This window comes from Eulemur rufifrons, chromosome 6 (genome assembly GCF_041146395.1).
Source record: "Eulemur rufifrons isolate Redbay chromosome 6, OSU_ERuf_1, whole genome shotgun sequence".
Classification (NCBI taxonomy): Eukaryota; Metazoa; Chordata; class Mammalia; order Primates; family Lemuridae; genus Eulemur; species Eulemur rufifrons.
Genome location: NC_090988.1, coordinates 60,243,917 through 60,261,198, shown reverse-complemented (window position 1 = coordinate 60,261,198; position 17,282 = coordinate 60,243,917). Strand labels below are relative to the sequence as shown.

General features: G+C 37.4%; 1 protein-coding gene across 1 annotated transcript in view; it reads right to left on the bottom strand.

Annotated features, from left to right (window-relative positions):
* Positions 1-17,282, bottom strand: part of IPO7 (importin 7) — a 51,465-nt gene that overhangs the window by 33,097 nt on the left and 1,086 nt on the right. The window contains exon 2 of the mRNA XM_069471154.1: positions 1,093-1,174. Coding sequence (XP_069327255.1) covers positions 1,093-1,174 — 82 coding nt within the window. The remainder of the gene's footprint in view (positions 1-1,092; positions 1,175-17,282) is intronic.

Here is a 17,282-nt window from a genome sequence, read left to right as displayed (position 1 = left end):
TTTCGTGCTTGCCTAACAAAAAAATAAAATAAGATATGAACTTGAAGACCAAAACTATGGAAAGAAAAGGGAAATGCTTACTATACAAGATTAAGTGAAGTGAGCAAAACAAAAATTTTTAACAAAATAGACATGGGAAAAAGAACAGCAAGAAATAACCAAAAAAAAAAAAGTAATCTGTTTTTCTAGAATGATAAAATTATTTGGTACTTTATATTTCCTCTAACAAAATTAATGCATATTCAAATAGATTAAGGAGAAATTAAAGATGTAAATTCCATTATTTTGCAGGCTAACAATATTCACAAGTAGTGTGCCACATTTTCAAAGACTATTTGATGATGAGGGAATTGCTCAGTATGTTGAACAGAACTGAGAAATGGTACTTTTTAAATTGTTAAAATAAAACAGCAAAAAAATGCAAGGAATAATTTTATAAACAGGTTTGTGTCTCAGAATCACCCATCAGGGAAGGAAACTGAGCATACCTGGAATCTTTTAATAAACCTCATCAATTTCTTTTTTCAACTTCTTTTTTTTTTTTGAGACAGAGTCTCACTCTGTTGCCCAGGCTAGAGTGAGTGCCGTGGCGTTAGCCTAGCTCACAGCAACCTCAAACTCCTGGGCTCAAGCGATCCTCCTGTCTCAGCCTCCCGAGTAGCTGGGACTACAGGCATGCACCACCATGCCCGGCTAATTTTTTCTGTATATATTTTTAGCTGTCCATATAATTTCTTTCTATTTTTAGTAGAGATGGGGTCTCGCTCTTGCTCAGGCTGGTCTCGAACTCCTGAGCTCAAACGATCCGCCCACCTCGGCCTCCCAGAGAGCTAGGATTACAGGCGTGAGCCACCGAGCCCGGCCTCTCAACTTCTTTTTTGATTCAACTAAATATCAAGTTATTCCTTTAAACTCTGCCACCAATTATTAAGGCACTTACTGCTTGTTGTAAACACTGAAGATAAATGAATTCTCAGGGGAAGAAAAAAAAAAAATCACTGAAGGGTCATACCAAGATACTTCTGCTATTCAATTATGAACATTTTAAATAATATATTATATACACTCAAGAAAATAACTCCGGAAACTTGCCTGCCTGTCTCACAGGTAAATCCAGTTGTTCTGACATAGTAATCTGGAGCAGTGTTGAAACAAAATTCAGAGACTTGTGCGCCTACAAACAAAAAAGTATATTTTAAATGTCTGCAAATAAATAATACTTTAAAAATAACAGATCCAAGGAACTTCAATACTTTTCCATTGCTTGGCTTGCACAGAAGATTCTTCATAACTCGATTCCAGCCTTATTTCTCATCACTCCCCTCCCCACTATATTGAACTCAAATGAATTTGATTACTTAAATCCTAAAACATTTTGGATGTTTGTATTTGCCTGCATACCACTATACTTCCCATTTATCCCAACTAGCATTCTTCTCCTTCTTTTTTTTTTTTGACAGGGTCTTGCTCTGTCACCCAGGCTAGAATACAGTGGCATCATCATAGCTCACTGCAACCTCAAACTCCTGAGCTCAGGCGATCCTCCTACCTCCTCCTGAGTGGCTGGGTCTACAGGCACACACCACCATGCCCAGCTAATTTTTCTATTTTTTTGTAGAGATGGGGTCTCGAATTTCTGGCCTCAAGCAATCCTCCCACCTCTGCCTCCCAAAGTGCTAGATTATTATAGGCGTGAGCCACCTCGCCCAGGCCCCCAACTAGTATTCTTAACCTACACTGATGGCAGCAGCTCAAAAACAGTATCCTCTGTGATACCTGTTTCCCCTTGTCAGTAATAATTTCTCCATAGAGCCATTCTATTAAGTGGCCAGACACATCCTAAATCAATAAAAATGAATAGCTTAGGGGTGGTTTCCAAGGTGCTAATAATGTTTTATTTCTTAACATGGCTGGTGTTTTTTATACAAGTGCGTTCAGTTTGTGAAAATTGATTGACTGTACCCTTATGATCACTTTTCTGTATACCTGTTAATACTTCAATAGAAAGTTAAAAACCAATAGCTTTGAACATACAATAAAAGTAGGATACAAACTATATGATCATATTTTTAGAAATGTATTTATATGAAAACACAATGTAACATATACAGAAAGGACTTTAACCAATTTTTTTAAAGAAATGAACATTCAAGTTAAATCCCTTCTTTTTTTTTTTTTTTTTTTTTGAGACAGAGTCTCACTCTGTTGCCCAGGCTAGAGTGCCATGGCGTCAGCCTAGCTCACAACAACCTCCAACTCCTGCAAGCCTTCTGCCTCAGCCTCCCGAATAGCCGGGACTACAAGCATGCACCACCATGCCCAGCTAATTTTTTCTATATATGCTTTTTAGCTGTCCAAATCATTTCTATTTTTAGTAGAGACGGGAGTCTCGCTCTTGCTCAGGCTGGTCTCAAACTCCTGACCTCGAGCCATCCTCCCGCCTTGGCCTCCCAGAGTGCTAGTATTACAGGCGTGAGCCACCGCGCCCGGCCAAATCTCTTCTTATATATTTTGTTTCATTCCCCTCTGTCCTGATACAACTACCACCTATAACATCATCTTCTATCAGCCTAAGTTTTAGTACTTTTCTACATATGTTCACATTAAACAATATTCTGATTTTCTCATTTTATGCTTAGGTGAAAAAAATAAAAATTAAAAAATTAATTCTGATTTTCATTCTCATTCACTCTTTACAGACGTTTGTCCTCAAACATTCTGCAAACACATTCTCACTGAGAATTTTCCCTTTGAATATAAAAAATTTCTTCCACATTAGAATCTAGAGTGATTCTTTAGTCACTCCAAAAATTATTTATTCAGGTGTTCTTGGTAGGAGACATTATGCCAGGAGCTGAGACTACAGAGTTGAACAAGACAACCAGGCTCCATGACCTCATGGAAACTTAATGTTATAAAGAAAAACAATATAATCAAACAGATAACTGCAATAAGACACAGTCGGCCCCTGATATCTGTGGGTTCTTTTTTTTGAGACAGAGTCTCACTCTGTTGCCCAGGCTAGAGTGGTGTGGCATCAGCCTAGCTCACAGCAACCTCAAACTCCTGGGCTCAAGCGATCCTCCTAACTCAGCCTCCCGAGTAGCTGGGACTACAGGCATGCACCACCATGCCCGGCTAATTTTTTCTATATATTTTTAGTTGTTCAGCTAATTTCTTTCTATTTTTAGTAGAGACGGGGTCTCGCTCTTACTCAGGCTGGTCTCGAACTCCTGAGCTCAAATGATCCTCCCCGCCTCAGCCTCCCAGAGTGCTAGGATTACAGGCGTGAGCCACTGCGCCAGGCCTATCTGTGGGTTCTGTATCCATAGGTTCAACCAACCAAGGATCAAAAATATTCAGGAAAAAAAAAACCAAAACAATATAACAATAAAAAATAATATAAATTTAGAAAATAATACATTATAACAATTATTTTCACAGCATTTACATTGTATTAGGTCTTAAAAGTAATCTAGAAATGATTTAAAGTCTACGGTCCACAGGATCAGGGTGTATAAAAAAGTTAACAAAAATAAAGTCAATGGAAGGATGCGTGTAGTTTATATGCAAATACTATGCCATTTTATATAAGGGACTTGAGTATCCATGGATTTGGGCATCCATGGGGGTCCTGGAACCAATCCCCTATAGATACTCAGGTACAAATGTATAATGGAAGAAGTAGAGGGCACTATGGAAGAATCAAAACGACAATCTCCTAATTCCTAATGTAGAAGTAAGACCCAAACGGTAGTTAGGTGGATAAACGGGAAGTATTGATCCTGACCTCTACTCTAACTAGATCTGAACACAGTAAGTCGCTATCACTTTCTTTAAACACTCTTCCATCTTTGCCACACAACACACCACTTTTCTGGTCTCTCTTCTTCTAAGGCTCCTTTGCAGATTTCTCATCCTGTTTAATCTTTAAATGCTAGAACTCACCAGGACTTGATCATAGGCCATCTTTTCCACTCTCTAGCTGATCTCATCCAATCTCTGTCGTTAAATATTATCTATATGTCAAATACATTATTTCCAATCCAGAGCACTGTAACTTCCCTACTTCATTACCTCACAGAATTCTCAGACTTACTACATTCAAAGCATCTTTTCCCCTCAAAGCTGTTACTCTACTTCCCTGCACCACCTCTGCCAACCTCTCATCACTATCCTCACAGTAATCCTCACCACTTCAACCCAATTTATATCAAGTCCTGTCAATTCTATATCCAAAATGTTTGTTTTTTTAATGCATCCACTTTCTCCATTCCCGTTAACACCAACCTAGTCCAACTATCATCCCTCTTAATTTAACTATTTATGCCTCCAACCATTCTCTACTTAGCAGCCCACAATCTTTTAAAATTGTAAATCAACCCCCTTTAAGCAAACCTTTTAACAACTTCCTTCTGCAACTTCCAAGGCCCTGCATGAAGATATCTTGCCCCTGACTATTTCTGCAGCTTCATTTTAAGAAAATTTCTTACACCACCCCCCGCAACTGCTCCACCTTACCAGCCTTCTTTAGGTTCATTCAACAAGAAACATATTTAATAGATATAAAGTAACAGCTAGATAGTAGAAATAAGTTCTAGTGTTCTATAGCACTGTAAGGTGACTATAATTAACAATTTATTGTACATTTTCAAATAGCTAGAAGAGTGGATTTTGAATGTTCCCAAAAAGAAATGACAAATGTTTGAGATGATGGCTATGCTAATTTATCCTGACTTAATCATTATACATTGTATACATGTATCAAAGTATCAAGCTGTATCCCATAAATATGTACAATGACATGTCAATTAAAAATAATAAAAGCAAAAAGAAAAATATATTACCCCATTTCAGAGTCTTTGTACATGCTGTGACTTTCTACCTACAACATTCTTCTCTCCCATGCTCCACCATAGTTATCTGGTTCAGAGCTGCACATTTTTTGGGTCTCAACTTATTTCCTTAGAGAAGCCTTTCCTGCCTGATCACTCAAGCTAAAATAGGGCTCCCTACTATACTCATAACCCCCATTCTTCTCCCTGATAATGCTTATCACATATTTGTAATTACTATATTTGTAGACTAGTTTTATATGTGTTTCTTCCACTAATTAGACTACACTCCACTGAGTAGGGACTATATTGTTTGTATACTCTGTCCCTCATATAATGTTTGACATTTAAAATATTACAAAAAAATTATTGAATGAATTAAAAGAGCCAAGAAATAAATGCCTTGGAAGCAAATGTTATTACCTAGGGGCAGTGTAGAGTAAGAAAGGGTGTTTTATATTTAAGGGATAGACAGATGAGCCTACAAAGGACATTACTATCCATACTACTACTATGGTACTTTTCGGGCCATTTATATTGCACCACATATCTTCTGCATTAAATTGTGAATTCCTGGAATGGACTGCTGCAATCAGATAGTCTTGGTTGTAAATCCAGGTGATGCCACTTCCTAGATAGTTAAGCCTTGAGCAAGTTGATTCAGTAGATCTAAGTCTTCAATTACAAAATGAGAATAAATAAAATCTACTTCATGGGATGGCTGTAAGGAATAAATAACATATGGAAAATATTTTAGCAAAATATCAAGACATAACAAATGTTATGTTCTTTACATATCCATATTCAGAATTTCATCTTTCTCACTCAGAGAGTATGTTCTAGTATCAGTAAGGCATAAACTGAATACAGCCAAGTTATTCTTTCATTCCTAAATTGCCCGTAAAACACACATACATGGTTTTGTGTATACAACTTCTCTTGAGCATGGGAAGAATAGGAATGAGCATCAGGGAACTTTCTAGGCCAATGAAAATGTCGTATACATCTTGGTGTGGGTGGTGGTTACCCAGATGTAACTAGTAAAAACTGAGCACGGTGTCTCATGCCTATAATCCTAGCTCCCTGGGAGGCTGAGGTGGGAGGATCCCTTGAGGCCAGGAGTTTGAGACCAGCCTTAGCAAAAGCAAGACCCTGTCTCTACCAAAAATAGAAAAAATTAGCCCGGCCGGGCGCGGTGGCTCACGCCTGTAATCCTAGCACTCTGGGAGGCCGAGGCGGGTGGATTGCTCAAGGTCAGGAGTTCGAGACCAGCCTGAGTGAGACCCCGTCTCTACTAAAAATAGAAAGACATTATATGGACAACTAAAAATCTATATAGAAAAAATTAGCCGGGCATAGTGGCGCATGCCTGTAGTCCCAGCTACTCGGGAGGCTGAGGCAGTAGGATCGCTTAAGCCAAGGAGTCTGAGGTTGCTGTGAGCTAAGCTGACGCCACGGCACTCACTCTAGCCTGGGCAACAAAGTGAGACTCTGTCTCAACAAAAAAAAAAAAAAAAAAAAAATTAGCCGGGCATGGCGGCTTGCACTTGTAGTCCTAGCTACTTGGGAGGCTGAGGCAGGAGGACCGCTTAAGCCCAGGACTTTGAGGTTGCAGTGAACTATGATGACGCCACTGCACTCTACCCAGGGTGACAGAGTGAGACTCCATCTCATTAAAAAAAAAAAAAACAAAAACCTGACTGAGCTATACACTTATATGAGCTGTGTACTACATGGAAACTACTCAGTTTATTAAAAAAATCAACAAGACTTTTTATCCAAAAGTTCACAATAGCATTATTCATAATAGCCCCAAAGTGGAAACAATCTACATGTCTATCAACTGATGAATGAATAAAATGTGGCATATCCATACATATGATAGAATACTATTCGGCAATAAAAAGAATAAAGTACTGATACATGCTACAACATGTATGAACCTTGAAAATATTATGCTATAGGAAAGAAGTCAGTCACAAAAGACTACATATTGCATGATTTCAATTACATGAAATGTCTGGAATAGGCAAATCTATATGGTTGCCTAAATGTTGGAGGGGGGGCAAAGTGGGGAGTGACTGCTAAAGAGTATGAATTTTCTTTTTGTGGTGATGAAAAATATCCTAAAGATTGTAGTGATGGTTGCATAACTGTGGATATACTAAAAACCATTGAATTGCATAATTTAAACGGGTGAATTCAACAGTTATTTTTAAAAACCAACAAAACTGAACTATGAAAATAAGCATATATCACTTTTAACTTTATTTAGTACCTTCAAATCCACACAATAAATTTTAAAAGTCCAATGGATGAAAAAAGCATAACTTTCAGACAACTGAGCTAGACTAAGAGTAAGAAAGAAAGGATATTTCTGTCAGTAGGGACAGCACAAGCAAACTCAACCTGGGACATCGATCTAGCTACCCCATACAAATCTCCACCCAGCCTGAGATCCCTAAGGAAGGAAGCCTTGTATTCTCCCAAAGATAACAAACGGACTTAGAGCAATACTAAATATCGGACATCAGAGTCTTAAGAAAATTGACAGAAATAGATTAGCCTGGGGTTGAGGCTGAAAGGGGGATAAAATATAAACTGATATAAGGGATGTAACCATCCCTACTGTGATGATGGTTGTACAACTAGATAAATGTACTAAAAATCATGGATTGTCACTGAACACAGGTGAATTTTATGGTATGTAAATTATACTTCAATCAAGTTTAAAAATGGGAGGAAGAAAGGCCCCAGATCTGTACAATTATAAAACACAGATCAAATACAAGATACATATTAACTCTTCAAATTAGGAAAAACCATTCTTTTAAGCATTGGTTAATCTCTAACAACTTTCTAGCATTCCTGGGTGTAGCAAACTATCACACATTAAAAAGAGCTCTCTTTATATTTTTATAATAATTTTAAAAATAAATAATATCACTAGTATCAATCTTTATCTCAAAACCCCCCCAAAACTCTTAACCACTTTAAAATTTGGGTTAATTATGGTATTACTGTCAACAGTTTAGCAAGCATCAATATAGGCCTCAGAAGATGCTACAACAGATCTTTTATGTGGGTCAAAGTATAAATGTAACTTCTAGATGTTGGCACTAATTAGTCATAGGCCCAGTTCCGTCTTCAAGCTTCCTGATTCTAGCACTCAGAGAACCAGGAGAACTAAAGCAACAGATGAGTCATTATACATCATTCATTAGGGTTAAAACTCCCAATATTCAAGTTTAAAAACTCCTAGCCATAACAATAAACCACCTTTCTAGACAACTTTGAATCTTCTCATTATCTGTCATCAGCCCAGATAATTTCAACATTCACCCTTAATCCATTTCATCAGAATCCTTCAATAATTCCAACGCCATTTTCTACCTCCTTTAAGTCCACACCCCTTACTGTGGTACCTACAATGTACCAGACATTACAGAGAAAAAAGGTAATATATAAAGCTACACTGGAAGATTAATTCTAATTGGACTTTTTTTTTTTTTTTTGAGACAGAGTCTTGCTTTGTTGCCCAGGCTAGAGTGAGACCTCAAACTCCTGGGCTTAATCGATCCTACTGCCTCAGCCTCCCGAGTAGATGGGACTACAGGCATGCGCCACCATGCCCGGCTAATTTTTTCTATATATATTTTAGTTGGCCAGATAATTTCTTTCTATTTTTAGTAGAGACAGGGTCTCACTCTTGCTCAGGCTGGTCTCGAACTCCTGACCTCGAGCGATCCACCCGCCTCGGCCTCCTAGAGTGCTAGGATTACAGGCATGAGCCACCGCGCCTGGCCTGTAATTGGACTATGAATAGCAAAATTTCAAGTTAGACCCTAAAGGACATAAACCTAGAGGTGAGGAGAAAAAATATTAAATAGGAAAAGTAGTATGGAGTATGTTAAAGAGATTATTAGAAGAATGAAATCGAATGGTAAAAGAAAAATGAATAGGTAAACTGTGACATCAAGATCTAACATATTGAGCTTTGAGCAACGAGTAAGAAAAATAAAAGAGAAAAAAAAGATCTAACACGTGAACTTTTTTGAAAGTGTTTACATGATCAGATCTATGCTGTAAGAAGATGAGGTCTTGAAGCAGTATGAAGGATGTAAGTCGAGGACTGACTATAAAACATGAATGAAAAACAGGTATTTCATTACAACTATTACAACAGGTAGTAGTAATAGGCCTGAAAAACCTACTGCTCTTTTCTACTCCACAGGCAGCTTCCCCACTGCTTACTCTGCCCCTCAGAATGTCTTTACAAGAGAGGAAAAATAAGAAAAGCATACACATTTACATCAACAAATTTCCCAATACCATCACCCTTTTAACTTACAATCAGCCTGACCCGTTACTAGCATTCCACTCAATAATAACCCTGTAATCAGAAATTGCGTTCCTCAAGGTTACCAATTTTTTAAAGGCTTTTTACACCCAAAAAGTCATCAGTTTGCTTTAACCTCTCTCATTTAGAAATGTCAACATCCCTTTCTTTTTCTAATAGCTTTTTACTTATTTACAAAAGTAATTCATGCTCACTGGTAGAAAATTTACAAAATCTATGTAAGAAAAAGGAAACTAACAATCAACCTTCTTACTTGAAATTCTCTTTTTCTGGCTTCTTTCCTACTTTTATGCACAAAATCTCCAGCCTCCTTTTTCAGATGTCTCTCAAACTCCCCCAAATGGGCATGGCCTAAAGTTTAGCCCTCTAGTCCACCTCACACCTCTGGATCATACTCCCTTCTCTCTAATCACCTGCAAGAAAAAAAAAAAAAAATCACTTTTCCATTGCTGCTTTCTCTTCTAAATTTCAGTTCCACATCCTAATTGCCTGCTAGAATTTTTCTCCTTGATGTTTACCAGCACCTCAAACTAGACTTAAACCTTAACTCATTTCCCCCCAAATCAGTTTTCCCTCTGGATCCACATTTTCCAATGCAATCACCTAATGTCAGTATCTTTTAAAAGCTTACTCCTCAAACCAGAACTTTTTATTCTTTTTCTCCATTGAAATGCAATCAAAGAAACCTTCAATTAACTGATGCACTACAAGACCATTCATAAATAAGAGGCTTAAAGACACTGTGATATCATATTTTTACATAAAATGAATACAACCAGGTAATTTCAACAGCCAAACAATTTCTAACATTTCCTTTTTACTAAAGAATTTGACAAAGGCAAATTCTACTTCACCTAAGTGAAAAAGGCAAATTCATCTATTTTACCTAAGTGAAATATGAGGCAGACATTAAGTCATCAAAGTAGTAGAATCAGGACCAGACTGAGGCTTTTCATTGTGCTCTCCTGACTTCATTAAATAACAGTAATACTTACATGCTTTTCAACTAAGGAATTTTTAAAAAACTTCCTTATTTATAAATTATTTGAGGACCAAAAGAAAAACTCCACTTTAAATCAGACTCATTAATGTGCCACTGACAGAAACAATGAATAAAATACATATTTATCTACTATATCTGAAAAAAAAAAAATCATTGTTTTCTTACAATTTTTTTTTTTGAGATAGGGTTCTCACTCTGTGGACCAGACTAGAGTACAGTGGCATTGTCATAGCTCATTGCAAACTCAAACTCCTGGGCTCAAGTGATCCTCCTACCTCACTCAGTCTCCCAAGTAGCTGGTAGAACAGGCATGTGCCATCATGCCTAGCTAATTTTTCTATTTTTTGTAGAGACAGGGTCTCGCTACATGGCTCAGGCTGGTCTCAAAGTCCTTGCCTCAAGTGATCCTCCCCCCTTGGCCTCCCATAGGATTACAGGAATGAGCCATCTCGCCTGCCCTTCTTACAAATATTAATAAAGTATTATTGTCCAGGTCCAGTGGCTCACGCCTATACTCCTTCCTAGCACTCTGAGAGGCCAAAGGAGGAGGACTACTTGAGCTCAGGAGTTCCAGACCAGCCTGAGCAAGAGCAAGACCCCATCTCTACTAAAAACAAAAAAATTAGCCAGGCATCGTGGTGCACACCTATAGTCCCAGCTCCTCAGGAGGATAAGGCAGGAAGATCGCTTGAGCCCAGGAGTTTGAGGTTGCAGTAAGCTATGATGACACCATTGCACTTTAGCCCGGGTGACAGAGGGAGACTCTATCTCAAAAACAAACAGGCAAGCACCTATAATCCTTTGAGCTCAGGAGTTCGAGACCAGCCTGAGCAAGAGCGAGACCCCGTCTCTACTAAAAATAGAAAGAAATTATATGGATAACTAAAAATATATATAGAAAAAATTAGCTCGGCATGGTGGCGCATGTCTGTAGTCCCAGCTACTCAGGAGGCTGAAGCAGGAGGATTGCCTGAGCCCAGGAGTTTAAGGTTGCTGTGAGCTGGGCTGAGGCCATGGCACTCTAGCCTGGGCAACAGAGTGAGACTCTGTCTCAAAAAAAATAAATAAATAAAATAAAATAAAATAAAATAAAATAATATATGGTATTATCTTTCTTTCAGATCTGTCAACACGCTATGTCATTGAATAACTTCCTGTCTAACAGCCAAAGTATCTAGGGAGTTTCCCTCTCCCAAATTCACAACAGTATCTACTTCCCAACATTTCTAGTTAAGGAATGTTATCTATTCAAACTACTACTCTAGTCTTCCAAAAATATACACTTAATCCTCAAATATTTTGCTTAATTTCTAAACATGCCAAATTATCCTGCAAATATGCCATTATCGTGCACTCTTACAGACCTAAAATTTTCATTAAGCATTTTATAAGTCCTTTAATAAAATAAAATAAAATTAACCATTTATAAATAAGGTACATCACATACATCAGTAACAGTTAACTACTTGTGATGATCCTAAAAGTGACTCGGGGTAGTGTGAGTTGAAAAGATAAACACAAAATATCAAGAAACTTATCAAAACGAAATCCACTTACTTTTTCACATAAAGCAAGTGAGTAAGCAGCATTTCTGCCCACATAATCATTTTATAGCACACTCAGCTTTGGAACTGAAGGTTTAAATGGCTACTAGGTAGGCTTCTAATTTCACTTAGTGCATTTTTCTTGGCTACATGTATAACATGGGAGAGAATACTGATGCTGAGATCACATCTGCCTTAACCAAAGTCTGATTTAATGGTTTCCTAATCCAAAACTTATATGTAGCTTTATTATAGTACTGACCACATGTATTGCGAGGGCCAGTGATGTGGTGATTATGGAGCTACAGAATTCTAGGCAAGAGTCATGAGTTTCTTTGCATCTACTTCTAAATACTCAGCTCCATGCCTCACACCCAGACATTTGCTGTTAAATGGACCAGACTGAGAACTATTATTCAGAATAAATATTTCAAAAAAAAAGTCCTATTATTACATTTAAAACTTCAGTTCAAACATAAGCTTGAACAGTGTTGGATCCTCGGCATCAAGGATAGTATCTGCTACATCATGGCAACTCATTTTTTTCCAAATATGTTTTAAATATCAGAAACAATTATATGTTGAGTGTCAACTCTCAGCTAACCTCTGGGGATTAAAAAAGAAATAGATCCTGATCTAAAGATTTTATTCCCACTGGAGCTAAACAAGTTCAAAATCAGTGAATTTTTAGAGAAGGGACAGTTAGCAATCACCTAGTTCAAGTAAAATAAAATGTAAGGGAAAATATAAGATTAGGTGTTAAAAAGGTGAGTTGTAAGTTAACATAGTACCACAAAAAGAGTAGGGAAAGGTCAACATAAGCTGGAATATGGGGAAAACCTTCCTGGAAAAATGGCATTTAGGAGGGGTTTGATGAGATTTTAAGGATAGGAAAATTTTAGTTGTAGGTGAAGAGCTTAACAGAGATTAAGCAGCATGAGTAAAGTGTTGCATATAGAAAGCCTTCCACGGAAGAACACTGGTAGCTAAAGCAGGAAGAAGGTCAAAAGATTATTGTCTATTATAATAATCTGCCAAAAATCTTCAGAGGTTTTATCCTTATCTTACAAATGAAGAAACAAGTATTTGTGTGTGAGTGTGTGTGTGTGTGTGTGTGCGCGCGCACGTGCGCGTGTGTACACATGTAGGAAGACTCTGTATTCCCAAGACCAAATAGTCTCTGAAACATAAACACTCAATTGTTTACTGAGTGAACGAATACCAATGTCACATATTTTAGATTATCTAAACAAAAGTACTTTAAAGACTCCATATATAAGTCTAATCTCCAAAGTATAGCATTTAATTGACAGGTAGCCCTAACACAAATCTTTTTAAAGATTCAAAGATTAGTATTCTTAACATTTCAATTATTCAAGTTCTTATTTCTTTCTTCATTCAACAAATATTTACTGAGAGCCTATTATGTGCCAGGCACTGTGTTTATAATTGTGCCAACTTTCATGTTATGATAATGCTACATACTGGTGATCCCAGTGTCCAAAGCTTCATTTTTCACTGAGATATAAAACTACTAAGGCCGGGCGCAGTGGCTCACACCTGAAAAATATATATATAGAAAAAATTAGCTGGGCATGGTGGCGCATGTCTGTAGTCCCAGCTACTCAGGAAGCTGAGGCAGGAGGATTGCTTGAGCCCAGGAGTTTGAAGTTGCTGTGAGCTAGGCTGACGCCATGGCACTCTAGCCTGGGCAACAAAGTGAGACTGTGTCCAAAAAAAAAAAAAAAAAAAAACTAGTAAGGGCCGGTGCGGTGGCTCACGCCTGTAATCCTAACACTCTGGGAGGCCGAGGCGGGTGGATTGTTTGAGCTCAGGAGTTCGAGACCAGCCTGAGAAAGAGTGAGACCCCATCTCTACTAAAAATAGAAAGAAATTATCTGGCAAACTAAAATATATATATATAGAGAGAGAGAGAGAGAAAAAATTAGCCGGGCATGGTGGCACATGCCTGTAGTCCCAGCTACTCGGGAGGCTGAGGCAGTAGGATCGTTTAAGCCCAGGAGTTTGAGGTTGCTGTGACTCTGTCTCAAAAAACAAACAAACAGGCCGGGCGCGGTGGCTCACACCTGTAATCCTAGCACTCTGGGAGGCCGAGGTGGGCGGATCGTTTGAGCTCAGGAGTTCGAGACCAGCCTGAGCAAGAGCGAGACCCCATCTCTACTAAAAATAGAAAGAAATTATATGGACAGCTAAAAATATATATAGAAAAAATTAGCCGGGCATGATGGTGCATGCCTGTAGTCCCAGCTACTCGGGAGGCTGAGACAGGAGGATCCCTTGAGCTCAGGAGTTTGAGATTGCTGTGAGCTAGGCTGACGCCACGGCACTCACTCTAGCCTGGGCAACAGAGTGAGACTCTGTCTCAAAAAAACAAACAAACAAACAAACAAACAAACAAAACTACTAAGATAGCAGACCGAAGTAGGAAACAAATTGTATAGCACCTCGAATTTGTTAATCAACTAGCACACATGCAGTTCAAGATAATATGGAGGACTTGGTAGGTGCCACTTTCCTAATTTATGTGTATCACCTCACTCAATCCACATAATACAATGACAGATACCAGTACTATTTTCATTATATAATAAGAAAACTGGTGCTTAGATGTTAAATAATTTTCCCAAGATCCCTCAGCTAGTACAGAATCCTTCAGTAGTTAAAGAAAATAAATAAAATGACTAAAGGGCTTTCGATTTTATTTCCAAGAACACTTGTACCTTTCAATTGCTTTCTCTAATCTTCAAGGCAAAGTTTGCTATAGGAACATATTTAGTATTTACAATGGGATCCAAAGTTATAACAGTGATCCAAAAAACAAAAAAGGAATCAAAATACGAACATACTACAGAGTATGTCAGTGGGGAACACTAAGTGAAATGCATCTTGAAAATACCTGCCAAAAATACAGTCCTCACTGTGGTCCCTAACAGTCTAATAAAATTTTCTTAATTTTATCTATAAGTAATAATAAAAATAAATACCCAAAAAATCCTCAACATGGGAGTGGTATAACAGTGCTAAAGCCCATACTGTTCTCTATTATAATAGGAAGTCCATAAATAAAGCCTAACATCAGCAAATCAAGGAATAATAGTAACAAAAGATAAAAACTCCTGATCTCATGAAACTTAAAATTATAGAGGGGAGAACAAAAATAAGGAACCACCACCACACCCGGCCTATAATCCCAGCTACTCAGCAGGCAGAGGCAGGAGGATTTTGCTTGAGGCCTGTAATAGCCACTACACTCCAGCCTGGGCAACACGGCAAGACACCCGTCTCTAAAATAAATTTTTTAAAAAATTGGTAAAATATGTATGATAAATCAGTGCTATAGAGAATAATAAACAAGTGAAGGGAGGTGGGGAGTATGGCAGTCATGGAACTCTTCAGTGATAACGAGACATTTGAACAGGGATGGAAGGAAGTAAGAGAACAAGTCAGGGAGATTACTGAGTTCTAAGCATATATAACAATTAAGTGCAAAGGCTCTGAGGCAGGAGCACTGTTCTGTTTTGAAGCTATCTACACTATAAATACTTTGATAACATTTACACAGTTTTTACAGAGTTAGTGATTGCCTCACTTAGCAAAGAGATTCAGTCAAATGTCAATGATCTTTTTTCTTTTAACTAAATGAACCAAAACGCAGCTTCAGTGGAGTAAGAGACATCACAGAATGATTCTTTCACCTATCTTCTTCAAAGCAAGAGCCTCCCAGAAATAAACTGGTACTTCCTCATCCTTACTATATTTAAGACTTATCTGCGAGCTGTTTCCTCAACCAAAGTTCTGCCACAAGAAAGTCAAAACAGGCCGGGCGTGGTGGCTCACGCCTGTAATCCTAGCACTCTGGGAGGCCGAGGCGGGTGGATCGCTCAAGGTCAGGAGTTCGAGACCAGCCTGAGCAAGAGCGAGACCCCGTCTCTACTATAAAGAGAAAGAAATTATCTGGCCAACTAAAATATATATAGAAAAAATTAGCTGGGCATGGTGGCGCATGCCTGTAGTCCCAGCTACCTGGGAGCCTGAGGCAGTAGGATCACTTAAGCCCAGGAGTTTGAGGTTGCTGTGAGCTAGGCTGATGCCACGGCACTCACTCTAGCCCGGGCAACAAAGCGAGACTCTGTCTCAAAAAAAAAAAAAAAAAAAAAAAAAAGAAAGTCAAAACAAAAAGTATTTAAATGGAAGAAGGGAGGGGCAAAGAAGTGTATTAAAATGGAATAAAAATTAGAGATAAAAGTATTCTATTAGAAAAGTTACCTTAGGAAAATTACTAAAAAATCTCAGTGTGTAATAATTGAAAGAAATGTATAAAATGTAAATAGCTAATAATCACAGAAATACAGGTCACATAACAAATTTTGACAGAAAAGATTAGCAGTGTTGACTGTTCCATAGTATCCCAAAACAGCAGCTTAATGGTTAAGTTAAAGGGCTTTGAATACTGTTTTGATCATTTCTATTCCAAAACCTAGCTTGTGAAATACTTACTCCAGGTCTTTATTACAAGATGTTAATGCATATAACATTAACAAGTAATACCTGCTAGAGGAATAAATGAATTTCAAATTTTCAGGAAGTATCATTTATCCAATTTTCACATAAGGGAAACAATTCTTTCAAGTAGTAATTTTTAAAAATAATCACATGCAAGTATATTTAGTCAAAATAACGAGCTATTAGAGCAAAGTCACAGTAGAAATCACCATGACTAAACTTTTAAGTGTTCCAGACTTACAACTACATTAACACCTCATGAGCAAAATAATGTTCATCTTAACCCATGTCTATCACAAAATAAAAACAAAAAGTAATTCAGCACTCCCTCCATAGTTTAGTAACTGATCTAACTAGGAATTTGTTTCAATTTATTATTTTATATCCAAAAGAAATGTAAGCTCCTCCCAAGGTGACTTTGAGTCTAAGAATTTGACCATGTAATCATCAGTCTTAGTATAATAATGGTCTCATTTACATACAAAATAGAATTAACTTTTTATTTTGAAATAACTTCACATTTAATTTGTCTAAACTCTGTCTTCTTGAACTGTAAGTTCCATGAGGTTAGGGATCCCTAGTACAGCACTTTAAATTGAAAATGTACAATTAGTAATATTTCTGCTGTTTCTGGTAAGATATAAATATATGTAATGTTTTTAAATTATTTACCTACCAGCTAAGAGAAGCATAAAACAATTTCTATTTTTAAATCGGACTTCTTTTTAACTTAAAAAAATGTACATTATTCTCTAACACTAGATATAGTTATGAAAAAAAATGTACACTAAACCTCACCAAAGCTGCAGATTCAGTAGTACACTAAAAGACAGTAACTGGCATAGAAGTTACTGTAGCCCTTTCAAGAAGGTTTTAAAATAGTGACTATTAATATATAAAACTGCAAAAGTTTAAAAACAAAAAATGATGCTAAAGAAAATACAATAAAATATCCAAGTAAAAAAGCTGCTTTCCAAGGGGTGGTCCCCCAAAAATATGGTGTAAAAAGGAACTAA